Here is a 15,122-nt window from a genome sequence, read left to right on the forward strand (position 1 = left end):
GTGTATAAAACCTTAGATGTGTCTTATATGTGTATAAAACCTTAGATGTGTCTTATATGTGTATAAAACCTTAGATGTGTCTTATATGTGTATAAAACCTTAGATGTGTCTTATATGTGTATAAAACCTTAGATGTCTTATATGTGTATAAAACCTTAGATGTGTCTTATATGTGTATAAAACCTTAGATGTCTTATATGTGTATAAAACCTTAGATGTCTTATATGTGTATAAAACCTTAGATGTGTCTTATATGTGTATAAAACCTTAGATGTGTCTTATATGTGTATAAAACCTTAGATGTCTTATATGTGTATAAAACCTTAGATGTGTCTTATATGTGTATAAAACCTTAGATGTGTCTTATATGTGTATAAAACCTTAGATGTGTCTTATATGTGTATAAAACCTTAGATGTCTTATATGTGTATAAAACCTTAGATGTGTCTTATATGTGTATAAAACCTTAGATGTCTTATATGTGTATAAAACCTTAGATGTGTCTTATATGTGTATAAAACTTTTTCATTTCATTTTCATCTTCAATAGCACAGTTTATTATGATAAACATTGGTAATCATTGAATAGACTTATTTGGAAAAGTAATACACAATTAGAAAATGTGAAATGCGGTGACGTGGTAGCCCCGCCCCCGGCTGGAAGACGATGAATATCCGGGGAAGTTTCAGGTGTCCTTGCAGTAAACTTTCAGCAGCCTTCGTTTCTGGGTGGAGAGGTGGGGGGGGGGGGTCTTCCCTTTTAGTTCCATACATCAAAACTCAAGACTTATTTTGTTCTCTACTGCTGGGAAATTCCGGATATATTGTTTTTTATTGATTGCCTCCACGCAGACAGGTGAGTCTCATTCGTAAGATAACGATGTATAGATTCGTAACGATGGAAGTTTCTTGCTAAAAGTAATGTTTTAATTTTTATTTTTACCATTGAGAAAGTTCTTAAAACATGCATGGATCGGACTCCCTCGCTTACTAGTAAAAATATTAAATATAGTAAAGCACGTTTTTCATCTTAGTAACGACTGTTAGCTGGATAAATGATTGTCAAATATACATTTATTATCAGGGATGCTAGTAGGTGATGTGTAATAATAATAAAGTTATAATAGCGACATTGAGTCAGGCTTAAGGACGTACATCAATTAGTGTATTTTAACATTATACAATATTGACTTCAGAGACGAAAGTCCATATCACGGCAATCTAAACTTTGACCTTTAATGAATAACTTTAATTCTCTTACTTTAATTTGTGTTTTGTTTGTTTTGCGATCGCTCCTGTTAGCCAATTTCTTCCTCGCCCGAGTGTCATTATTTATGTGCCGGTACGACAGCACCACCCAGTGGCCGAAAGTAAAACTGGCTCAAGGCTTGCCAAACACAAACCGTTGTCAATGAGAAATGCATGGCTTCTATCGCCCTCATCACGGAGAAGACAACGAAACACGAGATGCTGAAGACAAGATGGTAACATAGTCCATCATTTCTTTGATCTAAATCCGTAGAGAATCGGGAAGAATGGTTTTGTTGCTAATGTACTTTTATGGAAGGAGGACATCAGTGTTCTGTGAACTTCTCTGAGGATGTCGAAACTCCCCCTGCAGGTCGTCCGGCGGTCAGCATGTCTTGGGGGGCCCTGTACGCCCAGCTGGGCGGCGTGAACAAACACTCGACCAGCCTGGGCAAGATCTGGCTCTCGGTGCTCTTCATCTTCCGCATCACCATCCTGGTGCTGGCGGCCGAGAGCGTGTGGGGCGACGAGCAGTCCGACTTCACGTGCAACACGCAGCAGCCCGGCTGCAAGAACGTGTGCTACGACCACTTCTTCCCGGTGTCGCACATCCGCCTGTGGTGTCTGCAGCTCATCTTTGTGTCCACGCCGGCCCTGCTGGTGGCCATGCACGTGGCCTACAGGAAGCGCGGCGACAAGAGGAGCATCCTGGCCTCCAACGGCGCCGAGAAGCCCACCGAAACCGACCTGGAGACCTTGAAGAGGCGGCGTCTGCCCATCACGGGCACGCTGTGGTGGACGTACACCTGCAGCCTCTTCTTCCGCCTCATCTTCGAGGGCGGCTTCATGTACGCGCTCTACTTTGTCTACGACGGCTTCCAGATGCCCCGCCTGGTCAAGTGCGAGCAGTGGCCGTGCCCCAACAAGGTGGACTGCTTCATCTCCAGGCCCACCGAGAAGACGGTCTTCACCATCTTCATGGTGGCCTCCTCGTCCATCTGCATGGTGCTCAACGTGGCCGAGCTGGCCTACCTGGTGGCCAAGGCGCTCATGAGGTGCTCCAGCCGGAGCAAGAGGAAGCTCTCCTACAACCACAAGGAGACCAAGATCAGGGACAACGCCGTCTTGCAGAACAAGAAGAACGAGATGTTGTTGTCCTCTGACTCCTCCAGCCGCAAGACCATGTGTTGAAAATCCCCATTTGGCTCGTGAGGGTCCTTCTGTGTCCACCAGGAGAACATGTCCCAAACATGAGCTCACGTCAGGAGCGCATTGTTCTTGAAAAGTCACGATGGTGACAGATTGAAGCCACAAGACCAACAGTGGTCATGTCTTCTGCAGGACATCTGGACCAAGTGTTGGGACGCAGCTCTTCATCAATAAAGGAATCAATCAGAGTTTGTATGAAGCCGTGGTCTTCTTGGAGGAGAAAGGAGGAGAACAAGGCCCGGACGCATGTGACCCATGTGACCCATTCCAACGTTTCCTCGCAAGCTTTGCCACAAGAAAGGCCAGGCTTTGTTAGACTCGACTTTTCTACGCCATGATCACGAGTTGCCACCAAGAGTCCATGAAAACAACCAAAATGTAAAACTGCATCAGGACCACCAGGCCATGAAACGCCTAAGCCACATTGGAACTAACAAATGTAAAACTGTATGAGGACCATCAGGCCCCAAAGCCACATTGGAACTAACAAATGTAAAACTGTATGAGGACCATCAGGCCCCTAAGCCACATTGGAACTAACAAATGTAAAACTGTATGAGGACCATCAGGCCCCTAAGCCACATTAAAACTAACAAATGTAAAACTGTATGAGGACCATCAGGCCCCTAAGCCACATTAAAACTAACAAATGTAAAACTGTATGAGGACCATCAGGCCCCTAAGCCACATTAAAACTAACAAATGTAAAACTGTATGAGGACCATCAGGCCCCTAAGCCACATTGGAACTAACAAATGTAAAACTGTATGAGGACCATCAGGCCCCTAAGCCACATTAAAACTAACAAATGTAAAACTGTATGAGGACCATCAGGCCCCTAAGCCACATTGGAACTAACAAATGTAAAACTGTATGAGGACCATCAGGCCCCTAAGCCACATTAAAACTAACAAATGTAAAAGTGTATGAGGACCATCAGGCCCCAAAGCCACATTGAAACTACCAAAGGTCCCAGTCCAACATCTCCTGTACGGTACATAGTGGACTGGAGTCCATTTTTCATGGCTTTTCACGTCCTGCGAGTGTCCCAATACTTTTGTCCACGCTTTAGTTTGTGTCTTGCATATTTGCTGGGAAAGCCTCGTGGGGCGTGGCCGAGGGACTGATCAAGTGTCTTCGCTTTGAGACAACTCCAGGATGAAGCCCTGAACTTCTAAAGTGCGTGCACGCTGCCGACTGCTCCGACATTTTCCCATAGGCCATCGTGAAGCTAATATATCATAAATGATGTCTCACTCTGAGTATTTTTTGGCAGGCTGTCTAATTCAAAGAAGTGATGTATCACTCTGAGTATAATTTGAAGGCTGTGTTGGCCGTCCAATTCAGACGAGCGATGTCTCCCGCCGGAGTTACGTTTCTAAAATCACAAGTGATCATTTAAGTCCAATTTGCAGGCTCCGTTGGCTGGCCACTTCAATTAGTGATGTCCCACTCTGGAGTAAAAGCTGTCAGCTCATGAGTGATGTCTCACTCCGAGTCAAATTTGCAGGCTCCGTTGGCTGGCCACTTCAATTAGTGATGTCCCACTCTGGAGTAAAAGCTGTCAGCTCATGAGTGATGTCTCACTCCGAGTCAAATTTGCAGGCTCCGTTGGCTGGCCACTTCAATTAGTGATGTCCCACTCTGGAGTAAAAGCTGTCAGCTCATGAGTGATGTCTCACTCCGAGTCAAATTTGCAGGCTCCGTTGGCTGGCCACTTCAATTAGTGATGTCCCACTCTGGAGTAAAAGCTGTCAGCTCATGAGTGATGTCTCACTCCGAGTCAAATTTGCAGGCTCCGTTGGCTGGCCACTTCAATTAGTGATGTCCCACTCTGGAGTAAAAGCTGTCAGCTCATGAGTGATGTCTCACTCCGAGTCAAATTTGCAGGCTCCGTTGGCTGGCCACTTCAATTAGTGATGTCCCACTCTGGAGTAAAAGCTGTCAGCTCATGAGTGATGTCTCACTCCGAGTCAAATTTGCAGGCTCCGTTGGCTGGCCACTTCAATTAGTGATGTCCCACTCTGCAGGTCAATTTGCAGGCGGTGGAAAAGGTCATCAAGGGACACTTTGTGACATTTTGCACCAACTGGTGACAAACGTGAGACTTTGCTGACCTCCAGCTGAATTGGAATCAAACTGCGGCCATCCGGTGGCGCCTGCTGACGGCCCTTACAGTGAATAGCGGCGGCCGGTGTTGAAGGTTGACAGGCAGTCTTCCTCACACTTTTCCAGAGACGCTTTCCTTTCCCAGGCGACACGTGGAGGGCGAGCCGTGTGTGAACTTTGTCTGGTTGTGGTGGTGCGCCGCTGACCCCCACGCGGCGGCTCCTATCAGCTTTCAACGTGTGTCTTATTTTAGACGGGGCGCTAATCGCACCCCCGGCATGAGGAACCTTGTCTTTGTCCTCCCTGCGTCCGTCCAGGAATAGCCCGGCTGGATTTGGAGCTCTGGGAAAGAAAAGCGAGGGATTGGACTTTTGATGCCAAGACTTGTGTACGCTACGTTGTCGTGACGCTTTGACGCTACTTGTACGCTACATCAAATATATGATTGACCATGAAACATAGCTAGCCTCCTGTCAGTAAACACAAATATACAAACATATACACGTACACGTTTTGCACAGTGCTTCTGTTATTTGAATACGGTGGAGAACCTGCAGTATTTATCTGTACCAAGAAATGTAAATATGGTATAATATACACAGCAGTATGTAGTACAGAGCCCCCTGCCTCTCATGCCGACCCCAAGGGGGGCCCACCCCACTTTTTGAGAAGCACTGGCAGGGGCGTGGTGTGTGTGTGTGTGTGTGCGCGATGACTCCGTGGGTTCAGTCATGCATGTCCACGCATTGTGACGGTCCAGACATGGCTGGTAGCGGCAGGCAAGTCCACCCGGGACACCCGGCCGCCCCCTAGAACCCGCGGCAGCCGTGTGCAGAGGTTGTTTTGTTTTTGTCTTCCTAGAGCGCAGGTTGACGGGGTCAGGGGTCATCATCCAGACGAGGACTTATTTGTCCGTTTTTTTTTCTTTCTTCATTTGGGACTTTTTCCTCGGCATCTCAGAGGATGTGGGCAAGGATGGCGGTCTGCTGGACTTCCCCACGTTAAAGTGTGTCACTTCTGCAGTGTAAAAGGTACACAAGGTACACAACACCACCACTGACTTACACAACCTGGGACACAAATTAGTGGGTTTTTTAACGCACACAAAGCTCACAATACTGCCTGCTCTCTGGTAGCCTCTGCATTGTCATCTAGTGTGTGTGTGTGTGTGTGTGTGTGTGTGTGTATGTGTGTGTGTGTGTGTGTGTGTGTGTATGTGTGCTAGACTTCACACACTCCAACACTAACTTTTAAAAAGTATTTCCTACCCTTCTGTGTGCATTTCACCCATTTCTTCTACATTTATATCAATGGTTTTGCCATTTATTATTCCATGTACACAACATTGAAACGGTCATGCTAGTATATGACACGTATATATTACGTGTATCCATATGGACTTCTTGTAAAGTGAGAGCAAGGAAGATGGCTTTTCCACACAATAAAGTCATTGGAGGTGAAATACATATATAGCTCATAAATAAGTGGCAGCAACCTTCTTCTCGTTCCAGGTGCAGAAATCGGCGTGAACCCCGGTCCATGGATTTATTACCTTTAGAGCAACTTCTGAGTAAGTGCTGGAGTTGTTGTCCATGTCAAGCATGATGACTGACACGCTAACGTCCAACACACAGCAGTTACATCAGAAGCCAACAACCGAGCGGCCAAATCACGTCCAGCGTTCTTCTGTTGTTGTCTCCTCATGAAACGTCAGGATTGCTGCCAATTGCACATTTAAAAGGACAGATTTTGACAAGGAAATGAGAAATCATGACTTTTTGTTTTGACATGTGACATGAACACGTCTTACGGTGAATAGGAACAGTAGAAATGATGAGCACATGGATACAATGACGGCCATCTACAGTGGGCAGCCAATTGAAAAGGGGGTGGCATCCGTGTGTGCGTGCGTGTGGAAATGCTGTTTTCCACCATGATAATGTTGATCTCAGCACATGCCTGCTGGGCAGTGGAGCGAGCAGGTGAGAGAGGTTGGGGGGGGGGGGGGGGGGGGTATGGCGGCCGCCGTGTGTTGCTGATGTTTAGCGTAAAGGACTTCACTACACTGTTGGTGTCTCGCTGTTGGATCCCATAGGAAATCATATGGATTGGTCTGTTCCGGGGTCAAGCTGTGGCTGTCATACAACCGTTTACCCACCGTTTATCCACCGTTTATCCACCGTTTACCAACCGTTTATCAACTGTTGATCAACCGTTTACCAACCGTTTACCAACCATTTACCCACCGTTTATCCACCGTTTACCAACCATTTAGCAACCGTTGATCAACCGTTTAGCAACCGTTTATCAACTGTGTGAAGTCACATTGTGTGTTACGTGTTTACAAAAAGTCAAATCAAGTAAAACACTTGGAATTTTGCAGTTCCACTCCAGCACAATCATCCAGCCATTTTGTTATGAATAAATCAAGCTGTTTTGTGGTTGAATGTTATGCAGAAGTTAAGCATGAAAGGAAGTAGAATACGGTAGAAATACCGTGATGGAAGCCATGATTGGAGCAGCCTTGTTTCTTCAGCGTGTTCATCCATTCCAATGTCTGCTACAACTGAAGGTGCAATTGTAACAAAATGTGTAACAAAAATAGCTCAGAAGAGTTTAAGAGACCATTTAAGAGATGGCATCGAGCAAAATCCCCCGATTCACTAGCTGGAGCACTGCACGGCCAAAAAACATCAAACTCTCGCTATTCTCATGGCCCCAATAAAGGAACCTTTTGTTGTGCCAGGCGTTCAAATGAAGAAAGTGAAGAAACAAGGATGCTCTAATCATTTTTTCCAGGACGGTATGATGCATTCCCAAGACGCATTGAGATTGGGAATGCAGTATTCTACATTGGCCACGAGCTGTCAGCCATTTTTGAAAAAGATTTGATGGATCGCTGGCAGGACAGCTCAGGGATCAGGGATCAGGGATCAGGGATCAGGGATCAGGGATCCTACCAACAATGGCAACATGGGCTACCTAGCTAGACATGGGGCTACAAGCTCAAATGACGTCTACTCCATCGGCTAATGGGAGTGTTTCATGTTCAAAATGGCAGCTCGATGGACCTAAACAGGTTTGCTGTGCCATAACCACATGAACGTTCCATTTGGATGGAAATTACGGACAGCTCTACTCAGGTTTTCTATGACAGCATTTCCTTCATAAATTAGGAACGCACCTCGGCCGACCAAGCCATCCATGAGGCGGAGCTGCTTTGGTTGCGGGTCCGATCCTTCATGTCACTTCCTGGCCAAATTCTTCCACGGGAAAACAGGCCAAAGAGGAGGCAACATTCAGAATGTTTCTTCTGCCCTTTTCTTTGGCTTTTGGAGCCGCATTCAACTGAGGGCCGTGCCGCTTCCTGCTTCCTGCCGCATGAATGGCGAGCACGCGATGTTCCGTTTTGTCAGAGCGGTTTTGGTACGGCCAGGTTTCACATTTGTCTCTCTAAAGTGTGGTCAGATGTAACGTGCCTGACTTAAGTCGTGCGTTTGTCCTGTACTGTATCCTCCCGTTCCCACATACAGTATGGCCCCGCCCACTGACTGGTACATAACACGCCACGGGGTCAAAGAAAGCTGCCGGTGTAGCGACTTGACAAAGCTGAGAAACAGGAGAAGTCCGCATCAAGGATGTTCCCTCCGTTCCTCACTGACCGTGGTTTCGCTCTGCATTTCTGTGTGGGTTCATATCAGGGCTGTCTGGAATAATTAGACGCTTCATGTGATCTCCTAGGAGAACATTGCTGCCTGTGGATCGCCTCGTTTGGCCTCGTTTGTTTCACGCCTTCACTCCCGGCCATTTGTCAAAAGAAATGTTCACGTAATGTTGAGGTAACGTTTCCCTACAATGTGGGACCTTGGGCACGCCGCGCTCCTCGGTGCTCCTCGGTGCTCCTCGGTGCTCCTCGGCGCTCCTCGGTGCGCCTCGGCGCTCCTCGGCGCTCCTCGGCGCTCCTCACCTCACTACAAAGCTCTTATTTGCTCCACTTCCTGTCATGTGACTGTTCCTCCGACATGATCCCTACCAGCTCTTATTTGCTCCACTTCCTGTCATGTGACTGTTCCTCCGACATGATCCCTACCAGCTCTTATTTGCTCCACTTCCTGTCATGTGACTTCCTCCGCCATGACCCTTACCAGCTCGTACCCAGAATGTGCCGTGGGCTGCACCTTCACCCACAAGACAAAAGAACACGACATCATGTTTGCTATTAGGAGAACATCAGGGTTGCCCAAAGTGCGGGGCCGGTGCCTTTTATGGTCGGCAGCTTGCGCTTTTTGGCACATTGTAAGGCTAGCATCAACACGGAGGGAAAGAAGCCTCGGTGGGGGTCGGAGTGTCGCAATACCCTGAACCTAACGTCCGTCTCCCGCTCTCCACAGGCCGGCAATCTTGAAGCATGGGTGACTGGAGCTTTCTGGGACGTCTGCTGGAGAACGCTCAGGAGCACTCCACCGTCATCGGCAAGGTGTGGCTGACGGTCCTCTTCATCTTCAGGATCCTGGTGTTGGGTGCCGCCGCCGAGGAGGTGTGGGGCGACGAGCAGTCCGACTTCACGTGCAACACGCAGCAGCCCGGCTGCGAGAACGTGTGCTACGACGAGGCCTTCCCCATCTCGCACATCCGCTTCTGGGTGCTGCAGATCATCTTCGTGTCCACGCCCACGCTCATCTACCTGGGCCACGTGCTGCACATCGTGCGCATGGAGGAGAAGCGCAAGGAGAAGGAGGAGAACATGCGCAAAGCCCACCGCTTCCAGGAGAAGGAACTGCTTTTCAGGAACGGCGAGGACGATGGCGGCGGCGGCGGCGGGGGCGGAACTAAAAGGGAGAAGCCTCCCATCAGGGACGAGCACGGCAAAATCCGCATCCGAGGCGCCTTGCTGCGTACGTACGTGTTCAACATCATCTTCAAGACCCTCTTTGAGGTGGGCTTCATCCTGGGCCAGTACTTCCTGTACGGGTTCCAGCTGAGGCCGCTCTACAAGTGCGGCCGCTGGCCCTGCCCCAACACGGTGGACTGCTTCATCTCACGGCCCACCGAGAAGACCATTTTTATCATTTTCATGCTTGTGGTGGCGTGCGTGTCGCTTTTTCTCAACTTGCTGGAGATCTACCACCTGGGCTGGAAGAAGCTCAAGCAGGGCGTGACCAACGGCTTCGCGCCCGAGCCGGCGTGCCGAGCCGACGCTGAGCCCGGGTGCTCGGCGGCCGGCAGTGGGGCCTTCCTGCCCCGGACGGCGCCCTCGGGGGCGGAGTTTAAAATGGACAACATCCAGCAGGAGGAGGCCCTCCGCCGGCACGGCCCCGCCTCCCACTACTACATCAGCAGCAACAACCACAGGCTGGCCGCGCAGCAGAACTGGGCCAACATGGCCGCCGAGCAGCAGACTCGCGAGATGAAGGCCGCCTCCCCCGCGCCCTCCTCGTCCTCCTCTTCCTCCTCCTCGTCTGCCGGCACCCGGCGGCCTGCTGACCCCGCCCAGGGCTCGGGCAGCTGGGCCGGGGGGAAGAGCGAGTTGGATGACGACCACTGCCCCGCCCCCGCCCCCGCCGCCACGACCACGGTGGAGATGCACAAGCCCCCGGCCGCAACGGTCGCCGCCGACCCTCGACGGCTGAGTCGGGCGAGCAAGAGCAGCAGCGTCCGGGCCCGCCCCGACGACCTGGCGGTATGAGCGGACTAGAGGAAGCGGATGAGTCACGCCGTGGTGGGCGGAGCCTAGGACACGAGCGGGAGTCGCCGCGAGGAAGATCCACGCCTTCTTCTTTTAGCCGCGCCGGACGGACTAATTAGCGGCAACCATACGGAACGTACCAGGCCACGCCCCAACGCGGCGTGACTGGAGACGTTGGCTGTGTCTCCGGTGACGTACTTCCGTACTTACACCGGCCAGTGCTTCAAAATACGCTACACTCCTAAACGTGAGCGTGCAGTGACGCATGCTCAGCAGTTACGGGAGTGGGGGGGGGGGGGGGGGGGGGGTAGTCACAATAAGACAGGAGCTGGTTTTTCTTTTCATCATCGTTGAACAAGGAGAACAAGCTGGCAGATATTCCATGACCGTGAGAAGGCGGGTCAATATGGCATCGCTCATTCCTGGTAAGCACTGCACACTCAGGGACGACAGCGGGATGGAAAAGTCTTCCTTCCTCCTTTCTTTTTTCACGTTTGTCACATTTCAATGTCTCGCATGGTCGCACAAATTCAATATTTGGCAATGGCAACACAACGGAACACCAAAGGACGTATTCAATTCTACTTTTTATTCCAAAACAAATCCAAACCTACGTGGCCCTGTGTGAAAAAGCCATTGCCCCCCGTGGAGAAGGTTATTTCTAAGGCTTTGGGACTCCAGCCCACCACAGTGAGAGCCATTAACCACAGATGGCCAACACGTGGGACCGTGATGAACCTTCCCAGGAGTGGCCGGCCAACCCAAATGACCCCAAGAGCACAGCCACGACTCATCCGAGAGGTCACAAAAGACCCCACAACAACATCCAGAGGCGCAGGCCTCACTGAAGGCCTCAGTGAAGGTCAGAGTTCATGACTCCACCCTAAGAAAGACACTGGGCAAAAACGGCCTGCATGGCAGAGTTCCAAGACCAAAACCACTGCTGGACAAGAAGAACATTAAGGCTGGTAAAACATCTTGATGATCCCCAAGACATTTGGGGAAATACAGAGTCCCTCTACATCTGGCATTTCAGTAGAAGAAGAGTCAAACATGGTGGTGGTAGTGTGATGGTCTGGGGCTGTTTTGCTGTGATACATGGAAGCATGAATTGTGCCAAAGGAGAACGTCGGTGACCTCAAGCTGAAAGCAACAATGATCCAAAAGACAGCAGCAAGTCCACCAAAGCACATGAAGACCTTGGAGCGGCCTAGTCCAAGTCCTGAGCTGAATCCTATTGAGATGCTGTGATTGAGAGGTTGAGATGTGCATGACCTTCATGCAGGCTTCATGCTGGAAAAGCCTCCAATGTGGCTGAATGACAACAATCCTGGAAGAGACTCATTGCAAGTTAGCACAAACGCTTGATTGCAGTTGTTGCTGCTAAGGGGGGCCCCAGCACTTATTAGCGCTTTTTCACACAGGGACTTGGAGCTTTGGATTTGTTTTCCTCCTTCATAATAAAATGTTTCATTTTCACATGCTTGTCGTGTTGTCAGTGACTAATGTTTACATTTGCTTGATGATCTGAAACATTGAAGTCCGACAAACATGCCAAACAAAAAGAAATCAGGAAGGCGGCCAATCCTTTTCACAGCACTGCGAGGTGTACTTATCCAAGCGTACGAAAGGAAGTATTCCATTTGAGACACAACGATTGTCCAAATGAATTGATTGGCATCATATAGCACCACATCGTGACACCAGATAATACCATATAGTGACACCCTATAGTGACACCCTATTGTGACACCATATAGTGACACCCTATAGTGACACCATATTGTGACACCATATAGTGACACCATATAGTGACACCATATAGTGACACCCTATAGTGACACCATATAGTGACACCATATAGTGACACCCTATAGTGACACCATATTGTGACACCATATAGTGACACCATATAGTGACACCATATAGTGACACCCTATAGTGACACCATATAGTGACACCATATAGTGACACCCTATAGTGACACCCTATAGTGACACCCTATAGTGACACCCTATAGTGACACCCTATAGTGACACCCTATAGTGACACCATATAGTGACACCATATAGTGACACCATATAGTGACACCATATAGTGACACCCTATAGTGACACCCTATAGTGACACCATATAGTGACACCATATAGTGACACCCTATTGTGACACCCTATTGTAACACCACATAGTAACATCCTCGCTTCTCCCTCCGCTTGACAGTTTGGTTAGTTGATTTGCACACATAGGAGAAAAACGCTAACACCGCTATCATCATCCTCTAAGGAGGAAGAAAAAAAACACATCAAAATGTCTTAAAAGTCAGACTTTCAATAGAAAACATTTTTATCGATCCGAAGTTCTTGAAGACAAAAATCTATATGTTCACAAACTGGACGTCAAAATCCAACCTTTGACCCCCGTGGCACCTTCACACGCTCCTGTTCCGTCACATGATCTCGCCGGCTTAGTCGCCACGCTGTCTTAAAGTGCCTGTGTGCGTGTGTGTGTGTGTGTGCGTGCGTGTGTGTGTGCGTGCGTGAATGATCCTTTTGTAAAAACAAGTTGATGTAAATGTTCATTTACCTCAAATGTTTACAAAACTGTTACTAAATAAAAACATTTTTGTACCAGACGTGCACTCGAAAGTCATTATTTGGGCTACCAATCAATTCACATATTTGATCGCAATTAATCACATTTTGTCCATAGTTAACTCAGAGTTAATTACATTTAATCATAGATGAATGAATGAATGGATGGATGAATGAATGGATGGATAAATGGATGGACGGATGGATAAATGGATTGGATGGATGCATGCATGCATGAATGGATAAATAGATGAATGGATGGATGGATGAACGGATGAATGGTTGGATATATATCTTGCGGACCTAATGAAGTGTCCATGAATGTGAGCCTGTTCCAAATGCAATGCCGATGACTCACGTTCACGTGACATGTGGCAGCCAGACCCACCCCCACCCCAGCGGGTCCGGTCCATGAGTGGCGAGCTGTGGGGTCCAGCAGCCGAGGAGTGATGGGAGACGTGTGTCACTGCTTCCTGCAGCATGACGGCAAAGCTTCTTCACAGCAGCTCCACCCCCATCCAGCTGTGGGACACACTACCACATACTGCGGAAGAGAATGGATGGATGGATGGATGGGTGGATGGATGGGTGGATGGGTGGGTGGATGGGTGGATGAAGGTGATTAAGAAAAAGAAATGACAGTATTCACAGGCGTCGTGTTCCCATCGATGATTTCCACCGGTGGCGTTAAATTGGGTTGGGAGTGTCGGGCGTTGGCGGATGTATTCCGTTTTGGAATAACAAAGTGTCCAGCCCTGCCAGTACTTCCAGTACTTCCAGTACTTCCAGTACTTCCAGTACTTCCAGTACTTGGTGGGTTGCTCTAAATAGTTTCTCTCTCTCCCCCATTTCCACTTTTGGCATTTGAAGCTCTATAGAACCTCCTTAAGGTCCAACAAATGGAAATGTTGACATTTTGATGGGTGTACACTCAGCAAGTGTATACTATACCTAGTATATACCTAGTAAATACTGTATACCTAGTAATACTGTATACTATTTACGCTTGGATGAGCCCGTCTTGTTTCCACAAAGCCACTGAGCGTCAACATCAGTGTCACCAATGGGTTATTTTTAGCCTTTAATCGCCAAACAAATTCACACTCTGTCCCAAGCATAAATACCACAACCCCCGCCCCCCCCCCGCCCCGCAGGCACAGAGAGACTTGTACTTTGTACACAGGCTTTTACGTATAGAAAACAACATCAGTACACAAACGCTTGCTAGAGAAGCATTTGGGACGACAACTTTAGTTTTGAAAACATTTTCATTTGTGGGAACATTTGTGGAAAAACAGGCCCAGGTGGGCTGGAGAAAGGCTCTGGGGGGACACCTGCAGGTCAGGCCAGGACTCAGTGAAGTGGACTGGCCTCCATTGCTGCTGCGACCAAGTATTTACCTTCCAAGGACGACGAGCCGATGGCCAAGAACGCTGACATCAACGCTCAATAGAACTTCAATCAGGTAGCTCGCCGTGGCTCATTTGGGTCTCCCCCCTCACCCCGGGTGCCAAGGTGACCACCCAAGTCAATTCAAGTTGATGGACGCCGCCCTTCCCCAGCCTCCCCCCGCATTTGATCTCACCTTATTACTGCACGTAGTCAGTATAGGATAGCATAGCTCAACACGCCACCCTTGGACCACCCCCACATTTGCACACAACCTGACAAACGCAGCTGCCCCCCGTGACCTTGCCCCCACCCAGTGGCCGTTTTACCATTAAAGTTCATATCATGTGATGGGAGGATTGGGGGCACATTAGAGGGGCTAATCACTGCCTATAGTCTGGCCCCCCGCGCCTCGTCCACGCCGCCCTGCTGAGCGAAGCGCTCTCTTTGTCAGCCTTCAAAGGCCCGAGGATTGAGCCCAAACAAAAAAGGGTGGGAGCCCACGGGGGCGACAAAAAATGTTTTTACATCCAAACACGCAGGCGGCACTTGAATGGGACCAGTGACTGGAGTCTGGCCAGCTCTGACACCCCGCCCCCCCCCAGCAAGGCAGGACAAAAGCTTCTCTGTACAAGCCCAAGGAAATAAGATTGGCGTTGGAAACACGGCACCGTTTGGCCGCGGCAACAGGAAGACGCCATTTGAAGCGTTTGCATGAGCACATCTCCAGGACGCCCACTGGAGGGAAGGTGATCAGGGGCCAAGGGCCAGTGTCACCAGGGTGAGGCGGGCGTCCCAGCTTGCACACACGCTATAAAAAGTCATCCACATTTGTGCGTCCATGTTGGTTTCACTTTCATTCACAAGCCAAGCCAACAAAGCAAGATGGCG

At 49.1% G+C, this 15,122-nt stretch overlaps 2 protein-coding genes across 3 annotated transcripts; both read left to right on the plus strand.

Annotated features, from left to right (window-relative positions):
* Window positions 1-758: 758 nt before the first annotated feature.
* Window positions 759-4,028, plus strand: gjb8 (gap junction protein beta 8). Its single transcript, XM_058083010.1, has 2 exons — window positions 759-855; window positions 1,621-4,028. Exon 2 carries the CDS (start codon window positions 1,638-1,640, stop codon window positions 2,436-2,438), a length of 801 nt encoding a protein of 266 aa, XP_057938993.1. The 5' UTR covers window positions 759-855; window positions 1,621-1,637; the 3' UTR covers window positions 2,439-4,028.
* A 1,321-nt stretch (window positions 4,029-5,349) lies between these two features.
* gja3 (gap junction protein, alpha 3) lies at window positions 5,350-10,478 on the plus strand. 2 transcript variants are annotated; one of them, XM_058083008.1, is made up of 3 exons: window positions 5,350-5,596; window positions 6,077-6,135; window positions 8,957-10,478. In XM_058083008.1, the coding sequence occupies exon 3, from the start codon at window positions 8,974-8,976 to the stop codon at window positions 10,249-10,251; it is 1,278 nt and encodes a 425-aa protein (XP_057938991.1). In that variant the 5' UTR covers window positions 5,350-5,596; window positions 6,077-6,135; window positions 8,957-8,973; the 3' UTR covers window positions 10,252-10,478. The 2 variants fall into 2 exon arrangements, with proteins under 2 accessions (XP_057938991.1, XP_057938992.1); XM_058083009.1 differs by lacking the exon at window positions 6,077-6,135.
* Window positions 10,479-15,122: the final 4,644 nt, after the last annotated feature.

This window comes from Doryrhamphus excisus, chromosome 9 (genome assembly GCF_030265055.1).
Source record: "Doryrhamphus excisus isolate RoL2022-K1 chromosome 9, RoL_Dexc_1.0, whole genome shotgun sequence".
NCBI lineage: Eukaryota > Metazoa > Chordata > Actinopteri > Syngnathiformes > Syngnathidae > Doryrhamphus > Doryrhamphus excisus.